Genomic DNA, 19,894 nt, shown 5'->3' with positions numbered 1-19,894 from the left:
TAGTCCATTGCTGCGCTGGCTGGTGATGATATTGAATAGTTAGGTTTTTAACTATTACTGCTAGACTGCTGAATTATTGAGAGGCGTGTAGGCCTCCGTAAGTATTATTCATACCGGCTTCTATAATTTCGAATAAGCGGTTACCCTTGGCGCTGTGGCCTACCAAATTTTTGCTACAACGCGCCAAAATACATGCACTTTCGAGAAGCTTCCGGGCAAAGCAACCTCTCCAGTGCTCGTTACTCGTCGAAATGGCCACAATTTTTTGGACTACAGCTCCTACTGTAACGATGTTTTCGAAATTCTAAACACTGGTATGGATATTACTTACAGCGGGCTACACGCCTCGCACTAATTAAGAGGCCTAACAGTAATAGTTAAAAAGTTACATGTTCAAGATTAGTTAACCAGCCTGATAACGAGCATGTCTTATCTGTATTCTGATGTGCTGCACCGCTGACAATGCTATGCCGAAAAAAGCGCTCTTGTAACTGAAAAAGCCTATCTTTAAAAATTTTGTAAAGTCTTAGGTGAAACACTGTAAATCTTTCTGACTGGAAATGAATGAACCAAAGTCGCTTATTTAAAATCTCTCTTTACTTGCTACGAGATATATGATATATGGCGTACAAGTGGACGAGTCCATTGCATCTCCAGTTGATGCATTACTTGCCTAGTTGAGTGTTTCTGACAAAACAATGAAAAGATAATAAAAATGAAAATATGAGGAAGCCCAGATCAGTAGAGCTTTACTGGGCCTATAGCCAATACAAAATAATTAAGAAGGAGCTAAACCACCAAAACACACATTCTAAAGTAAAAATGTATCAAAAAACGGCTAAAAACGGAGCAAAGGACGAGCAACAAGTCCAGGAAGCCCAATCATCGTCCCACTAACAAATATAAAACACAAGCATACAAAGAACGAAGAGACAGAAGTGACGACAGAGACCCCAGGAAAGGTGGGCAGGTGAAAGACGACGTCCTGGAGGTGGCAGCTGAAAACCATTAAAAAAGAACACAATCACAAGAAGCTAAAAATGGCAGCAAATTAACAAACAGGACGGGCAAAAATATTGTATGAGACACTTAAATTCCGCCTTAAGGGTATGTCGCGACAGGTTAATGGGCTGATACCCATATATGTGAAGTAGGCCAGAGAACCAGAAGATAACCTCCCGCATGTTTCCACGTATATCCTTCCCATCATGCCAGATATCATATTTTCATCCTAAAGAAATCTAGAAACTAATCAAATCTTTAAAATTGACTTCATCAGCTGGCGTCGACGGCATCGACGCTAAAGTGCTCAAAAACACCAAGGAAGTCACCAGAGTTTTGTCCCACATTTTTCAGCAGTCATTGTCATTCGGCATCGTCCCTCATGATAGGAAAGTGGGTGCGGTTGTTATGGAGTGCGTCATTTCTTTCACTCTGACAAGCACAGATTTCAAAAAGGACTTTCATGCGATACCCAACTTGCTCTCTTTCTTCACTACATAAGTACTAAAGTAGACCTTAACATGCCTGTAGACGCTCTCTTTATCGAATTCCGGAAGGTTTCTGACAATGTCCCTCACAAAAGCCTACTACTAAAGCTTTCCCAGCTAAATCTTAACCCGCTCGTTTTTAAATGGTTACAGAATTTTCTCACCAACCTTAAGCAATTAGCAGAAGCCAACAACAAATCTTCGTCGCTCTCTAACATACTCTCTGGTGGGCCACAAGGCACAGTTCTTAACCTTCTCCTTTTCTTAATTTACATCAACATCTTACCTAATGATATTTCATTAAACATCCCTTTATTCGCCGACGATTGTGTCATTTACTGTTCTACTAACAGCGCTGCAGATAATAATGTTGTTCAATGCGATCTACAAGGGTTGCATGACTTGTCTCAGATGGCTGATGCTCTTACTAACTAACCAAGCTGCGCGTGTTTCCTTGCACAGATGACAAAATTACCCTACCAAAATCATCTTGTGAACGATACCAGTTGACATCTCGGCTGCCCTTAACTGGTCTGCCCACATAACGCGCATAATAAACAATTGTAACAAACTCTTGGCTACATTCGTCGTAATTTACATCTATCTTCAACAGCAGTTAAATTACAACACATTGTTCAATTGTTAAGGCAACGCTTTTAAGGCAACGCAATGTTCACCACAAAAAAGCCATTTGGGGGTACCATCTGGCGGTGGAGCATGACACGGGTTAACAACCGCCCTGTAATAACGGTTAATCGCATTACAAACAATCTGAGGCTTGTGGTGATGGTTCCAGTGATTGTAGCGCCACCAGCGGGATTGCTGGCCCTTGTGATCCACATTTGATGAGGCGGAGCACTAGAACGGTCTCTGCGTGCTCAGACTGGCGGCTCCTAAGAGTTCAAGCAGTGAAGAAAAAGAAGTCCACGTGGAGCTCGTTCTTCCGCAAGCGCCATTGCTTTCAGAAGAAGAAAGACACCGTGGTTATCGGACGTGTGATGGCTTCGAAGAAGGAATCCCCATCACCCAGCGACACCCGCGAGGCCTACGTCGCGGGACATCTCTTCGACAGCCCCGCAGGGACGGCGTCTCCGGCAGGGGAGGTCGACAACAACCAGCTGGGCTCCAGGACAGGACCGATGGATGCGGCAGATCTAAATCCTCGCGACACGCCAGTAAGCGGCACCGTGCGAGAACGTCCTGGGCCCATTGCTGCCAAAAGCCCCCTCGAGGCCGTCGACGACTCCGAGAAACACACAACCTCGGCCAGTGAGAGCACTGAGGAGAGCACTCAGCAGGAGTCGCCGACTGACGGTCAGGGTATGTGCTTGTCGATTTGAAAGCGCTTTGAGTAGTTCCCATGACCCTTCGTTTCTACAAGATTTACTTTCCATTCAGCAGAAAGAAGCGGGCAAACTGCTCAACTAGAAATATTTTTCGTTTGGAGACGAATCCTTCTTTCACGAGATATGCATACAGATAAAGTACAGGCATTTGCCTTATGGTTGTCGTCTATGGCTGATCTCGAGGCCTATACATCCCAAAATGCTGCTTTGGGAACAGCATCGAACCACCTGAAGGTGACTGGCTTACAATGTTCAGTAGTTGTCAGCATTTATCAGGTGTATCGAAATGTAGACAAACGCTAGCTGCAGCGCCGGTCTGTCTGCTATATTTGCGCGAAAGAAACAGCTCTATAATTGTTCGCACTGTCTAAAAAAGCATTTCAGATTTTTAATTTCTAGATTACCGGATTGTAGCAAACTATATTAGGCAGTACGCGCTTTCTGAAAGCATTTTTTTACTTTTTTTACATATTTGCAGGTTTTAAGAATACCAATACCACGTTTTGCCGGCGAGGGCAAGTACCTTGCAGGGAAAGACTTCCAATCAACTGGAACGCAGATGTCAAACTACTGCCGCCCAGAGTCAGGGACACCGCCAGCGACCGCTGTTGAGGTTTCGACTGCATCAGAACGACGAATCAGAGGTGGACCCCATTGTAAGGGTCGAGCTTCACCAGGGGCGAGCTCAGCATCTTCAAGTTTGACGTCAATGGTGACTAGCGGGAGTCGGACGCCATCCTTATCAGAGCGCGACCAGCAACAGCAAGAATTTCAACAGCGACGCGAACGTTCCGAACGTCCGGGCTCAAGCGCTGGAAGGGATGCCATTAGTAGACATGTACAACGCTGCCAATCTTCTCGGAACTCATTTTCTCAACCCGTGTCTGGTCGTTGCTCCCCTAAAGATACGGCGCGCGAACGGAATGAAAACAAAATCATTGCTCGGCCTACCGGTAGTCCAACTAGCTCGCAACATTCGTCAAAGAAAAGTTGCCTGCGAGAGCATCTTCGGGACAAGCGCGCAGTGTGGGAAGATGAGAAACCCCACGCGAGAATATCCCTATCCGGGAGGTCGCTGTCCTCCTCCTCATTCAGTCGCCGCGGGACTCCCGAACACAGTGGAACGTCCGTGCCGAGTAACGGAAGACACTCGCCTCGACGCATGTCGAATACCTTAACAGGCAACTCACCCCAGCGAACATGTGGTCGACGCCAGCCCCAGCCACACAAGTTCGAGCACATTCGGATGAGAAGCCCACCGAGATACAAACGGTCCCTCTCCGGTAGCAGCGAGGCCCACTCGGCACAGTCGCAGGCGTCCTCAAGGTCGACCAGGTCGGACTCACCGCTTCACCAGAGTAACCGTCGGCAAAGCATCCACCCGGCGTGCGTGGAGACAACGCAAAGCGTGTCAAGGACACCGCAGTTCGTGTCCAGCACAATGCAGGGCTCCTCGCCCAACAAAAGCGTAAAGGTGACCTCTTCTTAGGCTAAGCCGCTGTCGGAGGGTTAGCGATTACTGCCCCAAGCAACACCGGTAATCGGCCCAATATTGGAAATGGATTATTTCACTGTGGCCAAAAGGGTTGAAAATTGGGCGAGTTGGTACGAATTCATACTGGTGTGGCACCACAGGGAGTGGGACAGAGACAGAGTGACAACACAAGTGCTCTTGTGTTGTTGTCACTCTGTCTCTGTCCCTGTCCCTGTGGTGCCACACCAGTATGAATTCACTGTGGCCCTTTGTAGCAATGGCGTTGACCAATACATTTCCGATATTGAGTAATCGGCCCAATATCCGGAATTGATGGTTTCACTGTGACCCTCTGTAGCAATGGCGTTGGCCAATACATTTCCGATATTGAGTAATCGGCCCAATATCGGGAATTGATGGTATAAGTGTGGCCCTTTGTAGCAATTACGTTGGCCAGTACATTTCCGATATTGAGTAATCGGCTCAATATCGGGAATTGATGGTATAACTGTGGCCCTTTGTAGCAATTACATTGGCCAGTACATTTCCGATATTGAGTAATCGTCCTAATATCGGGAATTGATGGTTTCACTGTGGCCCATTGTAGCAATGGCTTAGGCCAATACATTTCCGATATTGAGCAATCGGCCCAATAACGGGAATTGATGTTTCCTTGTGGCCCTTTGTAGAAATGGCATTGGCCAATACATTTCCGATATTGAGTAATCGGCCCAATATTGGAAATGGATCGTTTCACTCTGGTCCTTTGTAGGACCGGAATTGGCCAATACATTTCTAATCTTCGGCCGATTACCTGTGCTAGTTGGGAGCGCAGAGCACTGTTCATTGCACTGTTTACGTTGCGTGGGTCACAGAATGTAGAGTCAAAGCACATTGCAAATTTCATATTCATGCTTGGATAAGTGCGTCGTGTACTTTCACACCGTACTATGATTTCCTTTCTTTATTCTCATATTTGTATGAACGAGCTAGGAGAAAGCTTTATGACAGTTATTTTGAGGGGGCTTCGACCACCATTTAGGAGCAATGCCACCATTTAAGAACAATGCCAAAGGGTCAACCTTCCAACAGTGTTTGCAGCAGTTTCATCGAGGTGCTTGTAGATTAAATTCTTCAAGTACGGCTTATTTACAGAAGTAGAGAAGAACGGCTTATTTTACACTCAGTCGTTCAATAAGGCATTTGAATGCTCTTGCGGTGCTGAGCACGCGCAGAGCTTGCCGAAAAGAAATCGCGCGCTGTAAATATAACACTCTCATTCTGTTTCAAATCAGGTTAGTTACTGAACTCCGATTAAAGAGTGAATAAGCTTGTGTCAGTGCTTACTGAAACGCAACGAACTCGACCATGTGAAACCACGTTATTAATGCACAAAATTATTTAAAAGCTACGCTTTCACCTCATTTACCCGCCGCGGTGGCTCGGTGCTAAGGGCCTCGGCTACTGAGCCAGGGTACCCGGATTCCAACTCTACCGCGGCGGCCGCGTTTCGATGGAGCCGAAGCGCAAAAGCTGCCCGTATGCTGTGCTATTCAATGCACGATAAAGATCCACTGCTGGTCAAAATTATTAATGAGCTTCCCACTAGGGCAGCCATCTCCTTTGTCTTGCACTACTCCGTTATCTCACGTCGCGGTTGAGGTGCCGACCAAGAAGTCAGACGGTTACTGTGCTTTCATCAAAAACCACTAATTTCACCTCTTTGTCCGCCGAGTTATGTTCCTCGGACTCACTGCCCCACGCAGAAATAGTAGAGTGAAATAGATGCGAGAGAAACGATTGAAAGAAGAGGCCCTTCGAAGTAACCACGTATGCGATGCAATGGCTGTAGTAAAAAATACCCCCCCCCCCCCCCCCCCCCTAACGTCCCCTCCTTTTTCCAATGGTATTCATGTCGTAGAAGCTTAAGCAATGGAACTTACTCTTCTAATAGTTAGCTTCCAGTTGGTGCGACAATAAAGCAACAGCTTTGCTAAAAGAACCTATAATTTCGTACGCTGCGAAGCGCAAGTAAGAAAATGAAGGGTTTATAAGAAAGGCTCTGTAAGGTAAATTTTATCCTCTTAAGAATGCACGAGTAGACGAAAGAGGGACTCCTTGATAAGCGTTACTGCGTTTTTATGCTTTGGAACGCACTAAGTGTGGCTCTTATTATGTGTTCTCTTTCGTGTCCGAGCACATGTGCTTTTCTCTGCGCTCACAGTCTGCAAAATTTCCCGTTTCTCTCTTCGAGCGCGATAGCTTCAACAGGGCAGCGTAAACGTTACCGTTGAGCGCAGATACTGGCGTCGTCCCACGAAACTCACGTCACACGTGTATCCATATCTCGGCAAAGTCAAGAGTGGCCCTCAAGCTCACTCACAAAAGTTTGGCGGACTCAAACTCATTCTCAGAGAGGCCCGGGCTCACTAACTCCTGAATTAAAACTCGTTTCGCTATCATTTCACTTTGGTTCACTCAGACTCACCAGTCATCTGTGATAAAAATACTAATAGCCACTCATGTCCCACTCAGGTTCACAAGTCATCTAGGCTCATTTAACGGGCGACTCATTTGGACTCGCAAACTCGTTTCGAATCGCGCCACATCTGCACGACTCATCAGTCCAAAAAACCCTCCCACAACGCCAATGATGTCATCGCAGGCGCTCTTGAAGAGCCAGCCACCGATGGTGCCCATCTTCGGCGTGGTTCTCCTGGTAGGGGTGCTCGTCGCATCCCTCTTCCTGCTGCTGTTCTTCGTGCGCCCAAAAGTCTCCAAGTGGCACGGCAGCATCCGCGTGTGTCGTACCGAGCGGTGCCTCGACTACGCACGCCGTCTTCGGTACACGCTGAACGCCTCACTTAACCCGTGCGAGAGCTTCACGCGTTTCGTGTGCGATGGCTGGCGGCGGAGCAACCAGCTCACCGTGCGCGAGGTGGCCTTCCTGGACGCCCAGCGGGAGCTGTCGTCCCTGCTGCGGTCAGTGCCCGTGCCCACCACGGGACAGACGTCGCTGCAGAGGGCGGCCGCCTTCTACCGCAGCTGCGACGACGTGCTTCGGGGCAGGGCTGACGAGCTGGAGAAGGTGGGCTGCGTGCATCGACAAGGACTTCTGGGGAGGGGAGCGCCCCCACACTTCTTGCTGCTATGCACTGGCACATGTAATCTAAGCGTAGACCGATCCAAGAGGTGCGCAGGAACGCAGGTCATACGTTGTCTTCTTGTTTCAGTCCAATATTCACCCACCCTACCCGGAACCAGGCAGGGCGGATGAGGGAACAAATGAGAGTTAATGACATCCTAGTCAAAACCAAGAAGATGAACGGGGCTTAGACGGGCCATGTAATGCGGAGGAAAGAAAACCGCTGGTTCTTAAGGGTAACGGAGTGGATTCTCAGAGAAGGCAGGCGTAGAAGGAGGCGGCAGAACGTTAGGTTGGCGGATGAGATTAACAAGTTTGTGGGGTTCCGATGGCCGCAGCTGGCAAAGGACAGGGTTCAGTGGAGGGACATCAGAGAGGCATTTTACCCTGAAGTGGGTCAGCCTGATGTTGATGATAATGATGATGCACGACACCAATGTACAATTGGATGCATAGTCCCTTCCCCGGTGGCGCAGAGTGGAGACATTGTCTTTCATTCTCTTCTATTTGACCATTAGCATTTTCATAAAGAAATCGTCCGGTGCCGTGTAGTTTCCCGTAGATATTAACTTTCCTTGTCCATTGCTCCCTCATTACAGAAATCTCACCTCGCTATAGCTTGCTGCAGTCTGCTCATGGCTATATTTTACGTTTCTCCGCGGTCACTGATTTTTCTATGGCAAGGTTTAGCCGCCCCATAACGTTGGATATGTTGCACTTCCGACCACCCTTTGAGATTGGCTTCGGCTTGCGAGTGAGATGACTCACAAGCCAAACACAATTAGAGCTTTCCAAAACACTCTTCCGAGAGAGATCCTTCCCGTTATCACGGTGATCACAGGTCAGAAGAGCGCTGTTGGACGCGGGCATTGTGTGGCCCCGCCTACCCAAGGACTCCAACAGGCCGGACCTGCTTCGCACGTGGTTTCACGTATCCCTCAGGCTGCACTGGAGCCCCCTGCTCCACGTAGTGGTGCAACAGGACCCGAACGTCACCACGGTCGTATTGGAGCCGCTGAGTGATTTTGAACGCATCCTCCGAAAGCACAAGGGCCTGGAGGGGCGTGACCACGAAGCGAAGATCTACTTTGAGGAGCTCAGGTGAGCGATTGTTTGGATAAACTGTAGTTCAACAAAAGAATTTCTGGTGCGTCTGACGGCCGCATATTCTCCGCAGGCGGGAGTTTCTAGCTAACCGTGAACACGAGAACGGCGAGGACGACAACACCACCGTTACCTTCGCAATGACAAAGGAGCTCGTCCAATCCTTCCTGCCACAGCTGCATCATGCCTTCGGGAGCACTCATCATTTTGACAATTTTCTGGACCCTGCCTTCATGTTCCGAACGGTGCCGGGACTCACAAAGCAACGTTGGCTTCAGGAACTGGACAACTACGTGCGAACTTCAGAGAGAGACCTCGTCTTCGTGTCAGAGAAGCCAGCTTTCGTGCGCACGTTCCTGGCTTTGTGGAGTAAACGCGGAGAGGAGGAGGTGCACCTCTTCTTCTCCTGGTGTGTCGTGCAGACGGCGGCACTCTTCGCCGACCAGAAGCTACTGCTCAACTTCTACACCCGGTGAGAAGACGAGCTATCCAGCCTAGCATGAACTGAAGGTTACCGTTTGTTCTAGCTAAAACGGACGCATGACGTTCATTTATTGCGCAACAGACGTGACGCTGCCGAATAGAGGAATTCTTCGGCTAGCTAACCTCAAGTATTCGTTACAGTGTCCTTGCGAAAAAGTACACTGTTGGGGCAGCAGCTTAATCACTGTAGGTTAACCTGAAATGATTTCCTTCTAATCGCGTTAGACCGTACTGTGCTGTCTCGGCAACCCTCTGGATGGGTGATGCTTACTAACTTGAAGTTTAAATTGGGCGTGACTGAAACAACACACGCTGATCTAAGTTGGAGTGATTTAGCCGATGAGACTGACAAAGTTATCAGATTAAATCAAAGGGTTTTCGCATTCATACATAAAAGGACTCCAGAGACTGGAAGTCTAAAGTAGTTCATCTTGATGGAGGATTTTGCCCCTTGCATTCACAGTGCATACACATACCTGCAAATGATTTACAACAGAAACCAAAAATTTGTAATCATCCCCTTAGAGTGGTAAGAAAGGAATGCACGTGAACATTCATGCATTAAAGTTTGCGGAATGCATAGCCGCGGAAAAAAAAAAGTACGTTCAACTTCTTGTACCGTTAAACTTGGCGTGTGCGTGTCCTTAACGCAGCAAACTAAAAGCCGAAATGTACCACGGAGCGCTGTACCCTAGCAAGGACCGAAACGGAAGCCTCCAGGCCAGAGGCTCCGTTCTGCCCGTTTTTCATTTTCCTGTCATTTCCTTGAACGTCGTAGGATACCGCTGAATTTTTATATGGTTGTGCCCTGGACGCAGCGAACTAAAATCCAAAGTATATCATGGAGCAATGTGCCATATCAAGAAGCGGAACGGACCCCTGAGGGCCAGCGGGTTGAAGCTTCCCTTCGCCCCCTTTTTCAATTTTTGTTGAGCTTCGTAGACTAGGTAAACTTGAGCGTGCAGGTGATCTTGACGCGCCGAACCTGGAACCGAACAGTAAAAAATTCAGGGGGCACTTTAGCTTTCTAATGTGCTGCAAGGTGAAAGACTTTCCTGACGCAATGTTTGGCATTGACTGGAAGACTGTTTGTGCTATACTAGTGCTTTATTTGCCCGCACACTTTGACTGCTTAAAACATAGTGACTGGCTAGTTGGTTCTGCATACTGGAAAATTGCAGCGCAGCAGTTACAAGGACGAGACGAGAAGGACGCAAACACAAGCGCTGACTAACAACTGTGTTTTATTGCTCTGAGCCAGCCTATATAAGAACTAGGTACAAAACAACAAAACAGAAACCAACACATCACCTCACGCGTTCGTGGCACGATTATCGGAATTGTCTCCCGTTCCTCCAATCTTTCGTCCTATCATTGGCGTTCAGAAATGACATTTCTTTTTCACTAAGGCGCACAGAAGGGTTTCTGACACACTTATCTGCGCATTTTGATATCGCCAGAGCTTCTGATATCAACCTCGTGGTGGTGTCCCGACACTTGCGAAAAATAACTGTTCTTTCAAGGGCAGGGGTGCACTGGCACTCGCTACAGGCACTGGCTACAGTGTAAGGCGAGTTCCCCTGAGTTTGGGTCTCTTAGGTTCCTTTTGTGCTCTTGTAGCCTTGTGTTCAGACATCTCCCTGTTTGGCCTATATAGACGTTGCCGCACGACAGGGGAATTGAATATATCACATCTTTTTCGCAATCGACGAGACGCGGACGGTGCCTCGTCACGCAGTCGGGCACATCACCTCACGAATGCGTGAGGTGATGTGTTGGTTTCTGTTTGGTTGTTTTGTACCTAGTTTTTATATAGGCTGGCTCAGAGCAATAAAACACAGTTGTTAGTCAGCGCTTGTGTTTGCGTCCTCGTCTCGTCCTTGTTACTGCTGCGCTGCAATTTTCCAGTACACTTTGACTGCCGACTTTGAATGCTTTGTTAGCACACCTTTCTCTATGCTTCGATGAGTTCGGTTGTATCCAAGTAATAAGGTATGTAATGTGGTCACCCACGGACGCCTTGCGCCCCCTTTCGAAGCGGACGACAACTAATTTTAATTAGTTGTCCTCTGCTCCGACAGGCGGCGTTAGACATCCGTGGGTGACCTAATTACTTCGAATCCGCGCACTCTGACGTCATAACCATTTCGGCTAAGCGAAAAGCGTGGCACCGCTGCTGAAAACCTTATGTCGAAAACGATGAGACATTAAAGCCTCTCGCCTTAATACTGCGTCCTTAGCCCTAGCAAGGAGCGGTACGGAAGCCTCATGGTCAGCGTCATGACACTTCCCACCCGTTCCTTTCTCATTTTTCAAATTCGTATACTACCGTAAAATTTAGACGTGCGCATGGTTTTCACGCAGAGAACTGAGAGCTGAACTGTACCACGGTGCCCTCTGCCTTAGCAAGGTTTACATGCTGGGCGGCGCCGAGGTCTTCGGCGCATACTACGACGAAGTCCTCTCCGGCAGGGCCAAGCACACCGCGCAGCTTCTGGTCGTGGACACCCGCAGGGCCTTCGCTGCCCGCCTCGAAAAGTGGATACATTGGGACCCTGTCCGCGTAGTCGTCCAGGACTGGAACAGCTCTGACGTGGTTCTTGGGTACTTCGACCCGCGCATCGACCAGCGGTCGCTCAAGGTTCGACGGGAGGGGGAGGACGTTCGAAATCATTTCTCACCTTCCAGCAAATTCGCTGCCAATTTTGGATAGATTGACAGAGTATTCGTTAGCGCGTTGTAAAGATCTACGTTAGAATTTACACAGCAGAAGATGAAAATGCTTATGTCTTTTCATTTCAGTTATTTATAACACCTTCCTATGTTCACTGTTGGCGGTTTCCCGTAATCATTAACGCCAGCGTAAAGTGCAACAGCGGATGTGGGTGCATTCACCCTTACCAGCCTCCAAGAATCTTCTGTTAGGACTCCAAGCCACTACGGCGCCCCTAGTACTTCCTTATTCAATGAAAATAGCGCTTTACTGTGCATTCGAGGCTAGACTACGAGCGCATGGTTCACGTTACTTAAGTGCCGTATTCTTACGCGGCTGCAGGGTGCTCGACAGTGCCTCGAAACCCTCGAAAAGAGATAAGCTGCGCCACTGCATTGGGGCTTCGGAGTAATATATGATGCCGATGGCTGAAGAACCGATAAGCGCTCAGCCAACGGGGGGCTAGGGGTGCGAGCAAAGCGGTGTTGTTACAAAGGCTCAACATGGTGGCCTGCGAGATATATATCATATGAGACAATATGATACCATGTTTTGTGAAAGATTTTTTTGGTATTATGGTTACATGGTGCTTAACGTTCCAATGCAACTGAGGCTATAAGCGACGCCGTAGTGGAGGGCTCCGGATAATTTCGGCCACCTGGTGTTTTTTAACGTGCCCTGACATCACACAGTACACGCGCCTCTAGAATGTCGCCTCCATCGAAAAGCGATCGGCGCGGCCAGGATCGAACCCGCGTATTCCGGGTCAGCACCGGAGCACCACAATCACTGAGCCACCGCTGCGGCGCTTTGGAAAAGAAGAACGCCATTGATGCCTCGAACAACGGCGCCGCAACATGAAGGTTCACAAGTATTCTTTCGAACCTTCCTGTTTACTTGGCGACGCTGCAGCTGATGGTGGGGTTTCAGATATGCGGCCAACGTTCTCGACAAAGCGAAGCTCTTTTAACACAGAAGTCCGACTACCGCGATGTTTTCCATTAATGACATCTCATTCAACTCCACATTCCTGTGTACTACAGGAAAAAAAAACAGAGGGCTAGCAATGAAAAGGGACGATAGCGGACGGCCCCATGACGTAATAAAGTGTACTTCAAGACAAGGCACATATATTAAGGAGAAGCAAATAGGTAGGAGGGCGGACGAGATTAGGAAGTTTCCGGGTATAAATTTTGTCCAGTTAGTGCAGTTCAGCTTGAATAGTAGGTCGATGGCAAACGCTTTTCGCCAGCAGTGGAGGTGTTTTGTGATTATTATGATTCCTGTTTGGAGCGTGAAGAAACACTGCTGAGAGTATTTTCCTCTCCTCCTAGTACTGAAGATAGCCCTAGTTTAGTATTGAACTAGTCACAACTTTGCGACCTGTTTTTTCTCGCTATGCAGCCCAAGCAGGACGAGCCTACCCTCCCTGACATGAACGCTTCGCTGGTGGACAACTGGCAGGCGGTCAACCTGGACCATGTGGACGCGAACGACCGCACGGCCTCGGCGCGAATCGAGTTCGCCGAGTGGTTCACACTTCTTCCCGGCCGTGACATGGCGCTGCTCCCGTATGCATTCTCCTTTCCCTGGATGGACGAGAGCGCCGCGCCGGCCATGAACCACGGAGGCCTCGGATACAGCGTCGCCTTGGCACTCAGCCGACTGTTCAGCGACAGGTAGGCTACTGTGAAACAACTCTACTGAAACGCGTGCTCAACATCACTCGAGAAGTGAAAGCCTATATTCATTTCTACCACAACTTACCACTTCAGTAAATGTTCCTTTGGCTTTTGACGAACTGCAGCTGCGTAACATATCACTTTGTCAAGTTCCCTGGCGCGTACTCTTAACTAAAGAACCAGTTATAGCTTGTGTGGCTTTAATGAGGGGGATAAATGCGCTTTCCCCGCTTAACCGCGGCTGTCACAGTTCAATACCTCCGGACCCGACCCCGTGGTCGCGTGCACTACCGAGCGCACGACGACCACGGCAGGTCTTGCTCTGAGGGAACAAAGGAACGACCCTCTGCCTGACGCAAACAAGGCATTCATTGCTGCAAGGACAATAACGCCACCTGGCAACCTAATAAGCTTAGGAATCGAGCACGTCCGACTCACAAGCACGGTTACGAGCGAACGTTCTCACACGCCAGGGAAAGGGGGGAAACTCCGAGGCCGGAAGGGGCGAGCCGGCGGGAGAATGTTCCCGGCATGAGGCATCGCGCCAGCTGGCGAAGAGCCGAGCCCACGCCGACAGGCTCGTACACGGCGAAATTCCGAGTCCAAGAGAGCCTAGCTCTCCTTGCTCAGAAGCTCATAAACCGCTTCTGCGGTTCCGCGAAATCCTAATTCATTATTGCGACAGCCACCGTCTCTACCCGGCACCTGCCAAGGGGCTGAGTAATGCGGAGGAGCGAACTCTGCGGCGCCTGCAGACAGGAACTCTTCTCTGTCCTGCCGTAGCAAAACACTTCGATCCGAACACAGATGGTGTGGGCATGTACTCAGAATCCTCACCTTCCCCCTTCCCCCACCCCCACCCGAGAGGCATGGGAGACTGCCCTCCTCAACTGCTCCACACTGGAGTCCCAAAGGGCTCTAGTAAAGCGGGTGCGAGACGGGGCCTCGTCGTGCGATGTCCCGGACTAAGGATACCGACCATGTAGCAGGGTTTTTTGACCCTCAAACTCTCCTTGCAAATTACAGTTTTTCACCACCAGCACCACCACTCTCCCACGCGCAGGAATCATGCCATCCGTGGCGCTCCTGTCGCTGCGACGCCGGCGCCCTCCCTCGGTAATTAAGGCAACTAAGCTCGAGAAGGTGCATCACGGGGAACCCCACCAAAGGGGAAGACTAGGGCCAAAGTCCCCACAGGTTGTAATGCTTCACACCTCCTTGCTACGATAAGAACAGAACAAAAGACGACCCCTGATATTACCGAAGCGTACCGTCTGAATATGCTCAGAAATGCAAGTTTGTACATATCAGCTCGTTTAGAAAAGTCACGTGTAGAAAACAGGTTCTCTTTCTGCTCGATGTTTCTCACCCCTCTCTAGCCCCTCTTCCATCCGTTTATTCCTTCCATGGAAAGTAGTTGCACGACCCAAAGTACCCAGGTACTCTGTCCCACGCAGCCAGCTCTCTTAACTCTGAGGCCAGATGGCTCCCCGATATTATCTGCTCACCATTATTTGCACCGGGTTGAGTAAGGAATCGGCTGCACTTTATTCTTTTTCACTGGGTGCTGCTTGTTTGCGTATGGGCCTGCAGAAAAAAATAATCCAGTAAAGCGGCTGCGAAGGATCGCAATTTGTGGTTAAGAATGGTTTCAAGGGATCAATAATATGCCTATTTTCAGGTGTTCATATTTACGCGTAGCTTTTGGAGCAACGGTAAATGAGTGTATGAGGTCCGCTAGGAAACGGCGATTCTTATTTTATTTTACCAAGTGCATAAACAAAAGGTATAAAAACGCCATTCCTGCCTTTCTTAACCCCCCAGCGCCAAACCTTTTTCCAATTGTTCGACAGCAAAGTGGTCACGCCAGTAACTCGGATCAAGGCATGCGAGTTACGCACACATTCCAAAAAAATGTGCAAACGTGTTTAGTGCGCTCGCACATAAGCAAAAAAATTGCGAGGACACTTTGGCAACTAAATTGTTGAGAGACGAAAGGCGAGCACACTATGCTGTGACGACTTCCGGTGGATGTAACGTCACACCGTTCCCTTGGATATATCGATACCCAAATTATACATCCTTCGGGGATATTAAGTGTTAATTGCTCTTAATTACACATTTTTCTGTCTAATTTGGCACAAATCCGGACTTTTTCCGATCATTCTGTGATAATTTTCGCTATGCCGTGACGACTTCCGGTGGATGTGACGTCACACCATTCCCGCAGCTATATCGACGTCCGCGCTCTTTCGACGCAATTTCAACATTTTTTTCACTATAATTAACTAATTATTCCACGCTCACCAAGCGTGGCTTCTAGGTTCATTTTTTCCTCCTCTCTTTGAAGCAACATTCGTTTTCTCCTATCTTTTTTAGTTCCCGAGTTAACACGCTGCCAAAGGTGTGGCACCCTCTGCTAACGGACGCCAGTATGAGCCATTAAAGGCTTTCGCCTTAAGAGGCTGTCTTATAGTATGCTACGCTTAAATCGCAGCTACATCATTTCTTCGGAAGCCGTGGGCTCCTTCAGCACGGCGCTGGCGTGCGCCGTGAACGGGAGCAGCGGATACGGCAGTTTCTTCGACGTTCTCCGTCAGCTCGAGCACACGCTCGCCCTCGAGGTGTCGCTGCAAGCGTACAGACAGCGCAGCGCCGCCTCGGAGGGCTACGACGAACTTCTCGAAGGGTTCGAGGGCTACGGCAGCGCCGCCCTGTTCTTCATCGCGGCGTGCTACTCGACCTGCCTGGGCAGCGAGAGCGTATTCCCTGCGGCCGACGACGACGAGTGCGACGTCACCTTCCGACACGTCCAAGAGTTCTCCGCCGCCTTCGGCTGCGCGCCCGGCAGCCCAATGAACCCATCTGTCAAGTGTAGCATCATGGCGCGAAACGATGCATAGAAGAGCATCCTTCGCATGACTCGTGCAGTTTCCAAACGAACAGGGACCGATGCGCTGAATTTTACGCGCACTTTAAATATTTTCGTTTTAGAATGCTGAGCGCGTTCTTTCGTCACGAACTATAACCACCATCAATAAGGGCAAGCAATGATGATTTCTTCACTACATTTGTACTATTGCAAGTAATTTAGCCCTGCATCACAGCTTTCTGCCAAAGTTGCCAAAACCTTTAGGTTCCTATGTGTGTGTGCTTGTTGGGCGGAGCTACTGTTAATGTCCTTGTTTTCTGAATATTATTGCATAAGACACGTCCAAACGAAATCAAGTGTCTTGCAAAAGCGTGCAATCATCTGTACTTTAGCAGCGAGTAGCCTCCCAAGACTGCACATTTACAGCTAGTAGCCTCGTTAAATACTTAGTGGTCATGTTTGATTCTGATATGAACTGTCAATCATGTATTAGTAAGGCATGTTCGAAGCTCGCTTACGGTTGCCACATGTTAATAAAAGCCCGTGAATGTTTTGACGTAAATGTTCTGCGTATTTTCTATTTCTTATTTCTTTATAGTTAGCTACTGGATAGTACCATATGGCTGTACATATAAAACAAACTTGAAATCTGGTTTGGTTTGGTTTATGGTGTTTAACGTCCAAAAGCGACTAAGGCTACGAGAAACGCCGTAGTGGAGGGCTCCGGAAATTTCGGCCACCTGGGGTTCTTTAACGTGCACTGGCATCGCACAGTACACGGGCCTCTAGAATTTCTCCTCCAAAGAAATTCAACCGCCGCCGCGGCCGGGATTGAACCCGCGTCTTTCGGGTCAGCAGCCGAGCACCATAACCACTGAGCCACCGCGGCGGCCATACTTGAAATCTATTAGCCGCTTGCAGAAGAGGGCAATTCAAATCAATAACTTGTCCAACAAACCGGGCACTGCAAAACCACTGTTTCACCTGATTTGTGAACTTCCGCTGTACTCTGTTCACGTATTAAGTGTTGCTGACATTGTACATAGAATAACAGTAAATGATGACCCTCTGCCATTAAGCTTACCAGCATGCAGTACGAGAGATGCAGCGAACAACTGCCTCGCTTCGAAAGCAATGGAAAGGCGCATAACTAGCCCCCTGGAACAGTGGACACCTCAGTCGCGCTTTAAGCTGCGAACCGGTTTGAAAGCAGAGGTTGTTGCGACTGAAAGAAAGATGAAAAGGAAATTGCATGGGTCTGCCTACTGGCTCCAGCTGAGCCACAACCACTGCCGCACGCAGATAGAGGAGAGTTAGCGTTAGCGCTGACAACGTTGTGGTAGACACGCCGAAAATTGACTAGCCCACGTGAATATTTATTTTCAGTAATTGAATTTCTGCGACATAACTTCAACATTGTGAGATCTGGAATAATAAAGTAATCAATTGAACTCTGGCTCCACGAGTATACAATGTTTATTTCTACTGCAAGGAACCCTTCTCCCCCATAAAACATTACAGCTGCGGCCATCCGGGTCGCACTGGTGTTACTGTTTACTTTTACACTAAAACTTGACAGTGAACATTTTGTTTATTCACACCTGCGCTGTCTTAGTCACCATCCGAGTTATCACAGTTAACTGTGGTTTTTATTGCACTCTGCAGTATGTAAGGTGCTCTGACAGGGAGGTGTGCTGTGGAAGGAGAGACGCTTCGGGAGGCGTGTCATATTTTGGCCACACATTGACAAAAAGGGTCAACTCTCTATGCGGAGCACAGGTGAGCCTATATAATTAATTCCAGAGCAATGTGGTGAACAAACATGAGCGCCAAGGACAATGCAAGGTTTAGATGGCTGAATATCGCTTTCGTTGGTCGACAAATGCCACTATAATTCTTGCAATTCCTGCACACGAATCTCCAGAAAACAAAAGTAAATGAAAAGCAACAATGCAAAATTATTGAAATGGCAGCGGTATCGTAAAATTATTTAGAAACGGTGCAAAATTGCCAACAACATTAACAAAATTACACCACTCATTATAGTAAACTCGCAATTGAAATAATTCGGCTGGAACGTACTTTGTTCCTAAGGGATGGGTCGGAGACATTTTAGTTTATCTTTCATGGTAAACAAAAAAAAGTTACGGGGGGCACCTAAGGAACTTACGTGCGGATAATGCAACAGGATTGTAATTCTGGGCAAACTCTGTTTTAATTCAATTTCAATTCTATTCCGTAGTGGAGGGCTCCGGAAATTTCGACCCCAGGTGGTCGAAATTTCCGGAGCCCTCCACTACGGCGTCTCTCATAGCCTTAGTCGCTTTGGGACGTTAAACCCCATAAAACCAAACCAACCAACCAATTCTATTCCAATTCTATTCTACTTCTATTCTGTTCCTCTGTAGTTGGTGCGGTTTTAGGCACTGGTGTTGACTGAAAGCGGTTAATATTTCTTACTTCCCACCTTTCATGGCGTTACACCAATTCGACCGACTGCGAGTTTCGCGATCGCCACTTTTTGGGCTACGCCGGCTTTTTTGTGTCGTGAGCCATCTGCTGCTTCCGCGTTAATAAATGATTACAGCGAGAGTTTAATGCCTCATTATGCGTTAACCCGACAAAATCACGTCAGAAAAATAAACGACTATCAATAACGGCTTGATGCGTTCAGGTTTTAGACTTTCTTTTTTTTCTTAAGTCCATGGTAGAGAGAGGGTGTGGTTGATGGTCCTTTGCGATCACAAAAATGAACAAGGGAGGGGAAAACCTCAGGTTGCTTGAGCCAACGTTTCGACAAGGGGACTTGTCTTCAACTCTACTGAATAGTTAAAGGTATAATCTGTTCAACTCCTTTCAACACCAAGCTGTTTAAATGCTGTCAAAACAGTTGTGTGGTTTCATTTTCAAGTCACTGCTTTCCATGCTTCTTTCCTGCCATTAACCTCACAAAAGGAATGCCTGCCGCACGGAATAAGTGAAGATAATAATTCAAGAACACTAAGACGGGCCACAAATATGGCGTCCACTCTGGTGCTACAAGCTTCCTCTGCACGAACCAAGCCAACCGTCTCTGAAACAACGGAAAACATAGAGGAATCATGATTTCCTTGTTCCAGCGTCCACTCTTGAATAGAAATTTCTAGGCAGAAGGTCTCGCCTTCCAGCGAACAGCCTGCCATCCATAGTCTCGACAAACGAGTGGCACACGCACAGTGAGCATAAAAGAACTGGTTTGTTCTGGACCACAGCAACTCTTTCGAAGGGGCACAACATGGAATGTAGCGGCAGAGCAGAGCATGTGGTCAAGCCTCTCGAGAGCGCAATGCTAAGGCTACAAGAAAACGGGCGCCAACACCTGAACGCAGCAGAACAAAACACACTAAGGCGCGAGTGGGGCGAAGCGTAGCAGCCACTCACGCCAAGCAGCTATTCCATCTTCGGTCTTCATCCTCGTAAGGTGCAGCCCCGTCGTGCGTGCACGTCGCGACGGCTCGTGCTGGCCGCCGAAAGCCTGACAGCGCCCCAGCAGCGCCGCCCTCAGAATCAACTGGCGCGCCACTTTCGCGACCCTTATCGAGTGAT

At 48.5% G+C, this 19,894-nt stretch overlaps 2 protein-coding genes across 2 annotated transcripts in view; one reads left to right on the top strand and one right to left on the bottom strand.

Annotated features, from left to right (window-relative positions):
* The window catches only part of LOC149366937 (uncharacterized), a 141,512-nt gene that overhangs the window by 81,964 nt on the left and 39,654 nt on the right, over nt 1-19,894 (bottom strand). The gene's annotated exons all lie outside the window — the stretch shown is intronic.
* Nucleotides 2,336-16,340, top strand: LOC149366939 (endothelin-converting enzyme 1-like). Its single transcript, XM_089570160.1, has 9 exons — nt 2,336-2,810; nt 3,054-3,070; nt 3,315-4,310; nt 6,976-7,398; nt 8,297-8,556; nt 8,633-9,031; nt 11,407-11,683; nt 13,160-13,434; nt 15,935-16,340. The coding sequence occupies exons 1-9, from the start codon at nt 2,336-2,338 to the stop codon at nt 16,338-16,340; spliced, it is 3,528 nt and encodes a 1,175-aa protein (XP_089426286.1).

This window comes from Amblyomma mixtum, chromosome 1 (genome assembly GCF_055824585.1).
Source record: "Amblyomma mixtum isolate Tamu chromosome 1, ASM5582458v1, whole genome shotgun sequence".
NCBI classification, from domain to species: Eukaryota; Metazoa; Arthropoda; class Arachnida; order Ixodida; family Ixodidae; genus Amblyomma; species Amblyomma mixtum.
Note: the sequence above shows the minus strand (reverse complement) of the source record. Positions and strands in the feature narration are given on the sequence as shown.

What these genes read in the sequence shown, in the direction of transcription:
- LOC149366939 (XM_089570160.1), top strand. Translation starts at nt 2,336, where the DNA reads ATGAGGCGGAGCACTAGAACGGTCTCTGCGTGCTCAGACTGGCGGCTC. An exon ending in ATCTACTTTGAGGAGCTCAG is followed by an intron (nt 8,557 to 8,632) that starts GTGAGCGATTGT and finishes TATTCTCCGCAG; the next exon opens with GCGGGAGTTTCTAGCTAACC. An exon ending in TCGACCAGCGGTCGCTCAAG is followed by an intron (nt 11,684 to 13,159) that starts GTTCGACGGGAG and finishes CTCGCTATGCAG; the next exon opens with CCCAAGCAGGACGAGCCTAC.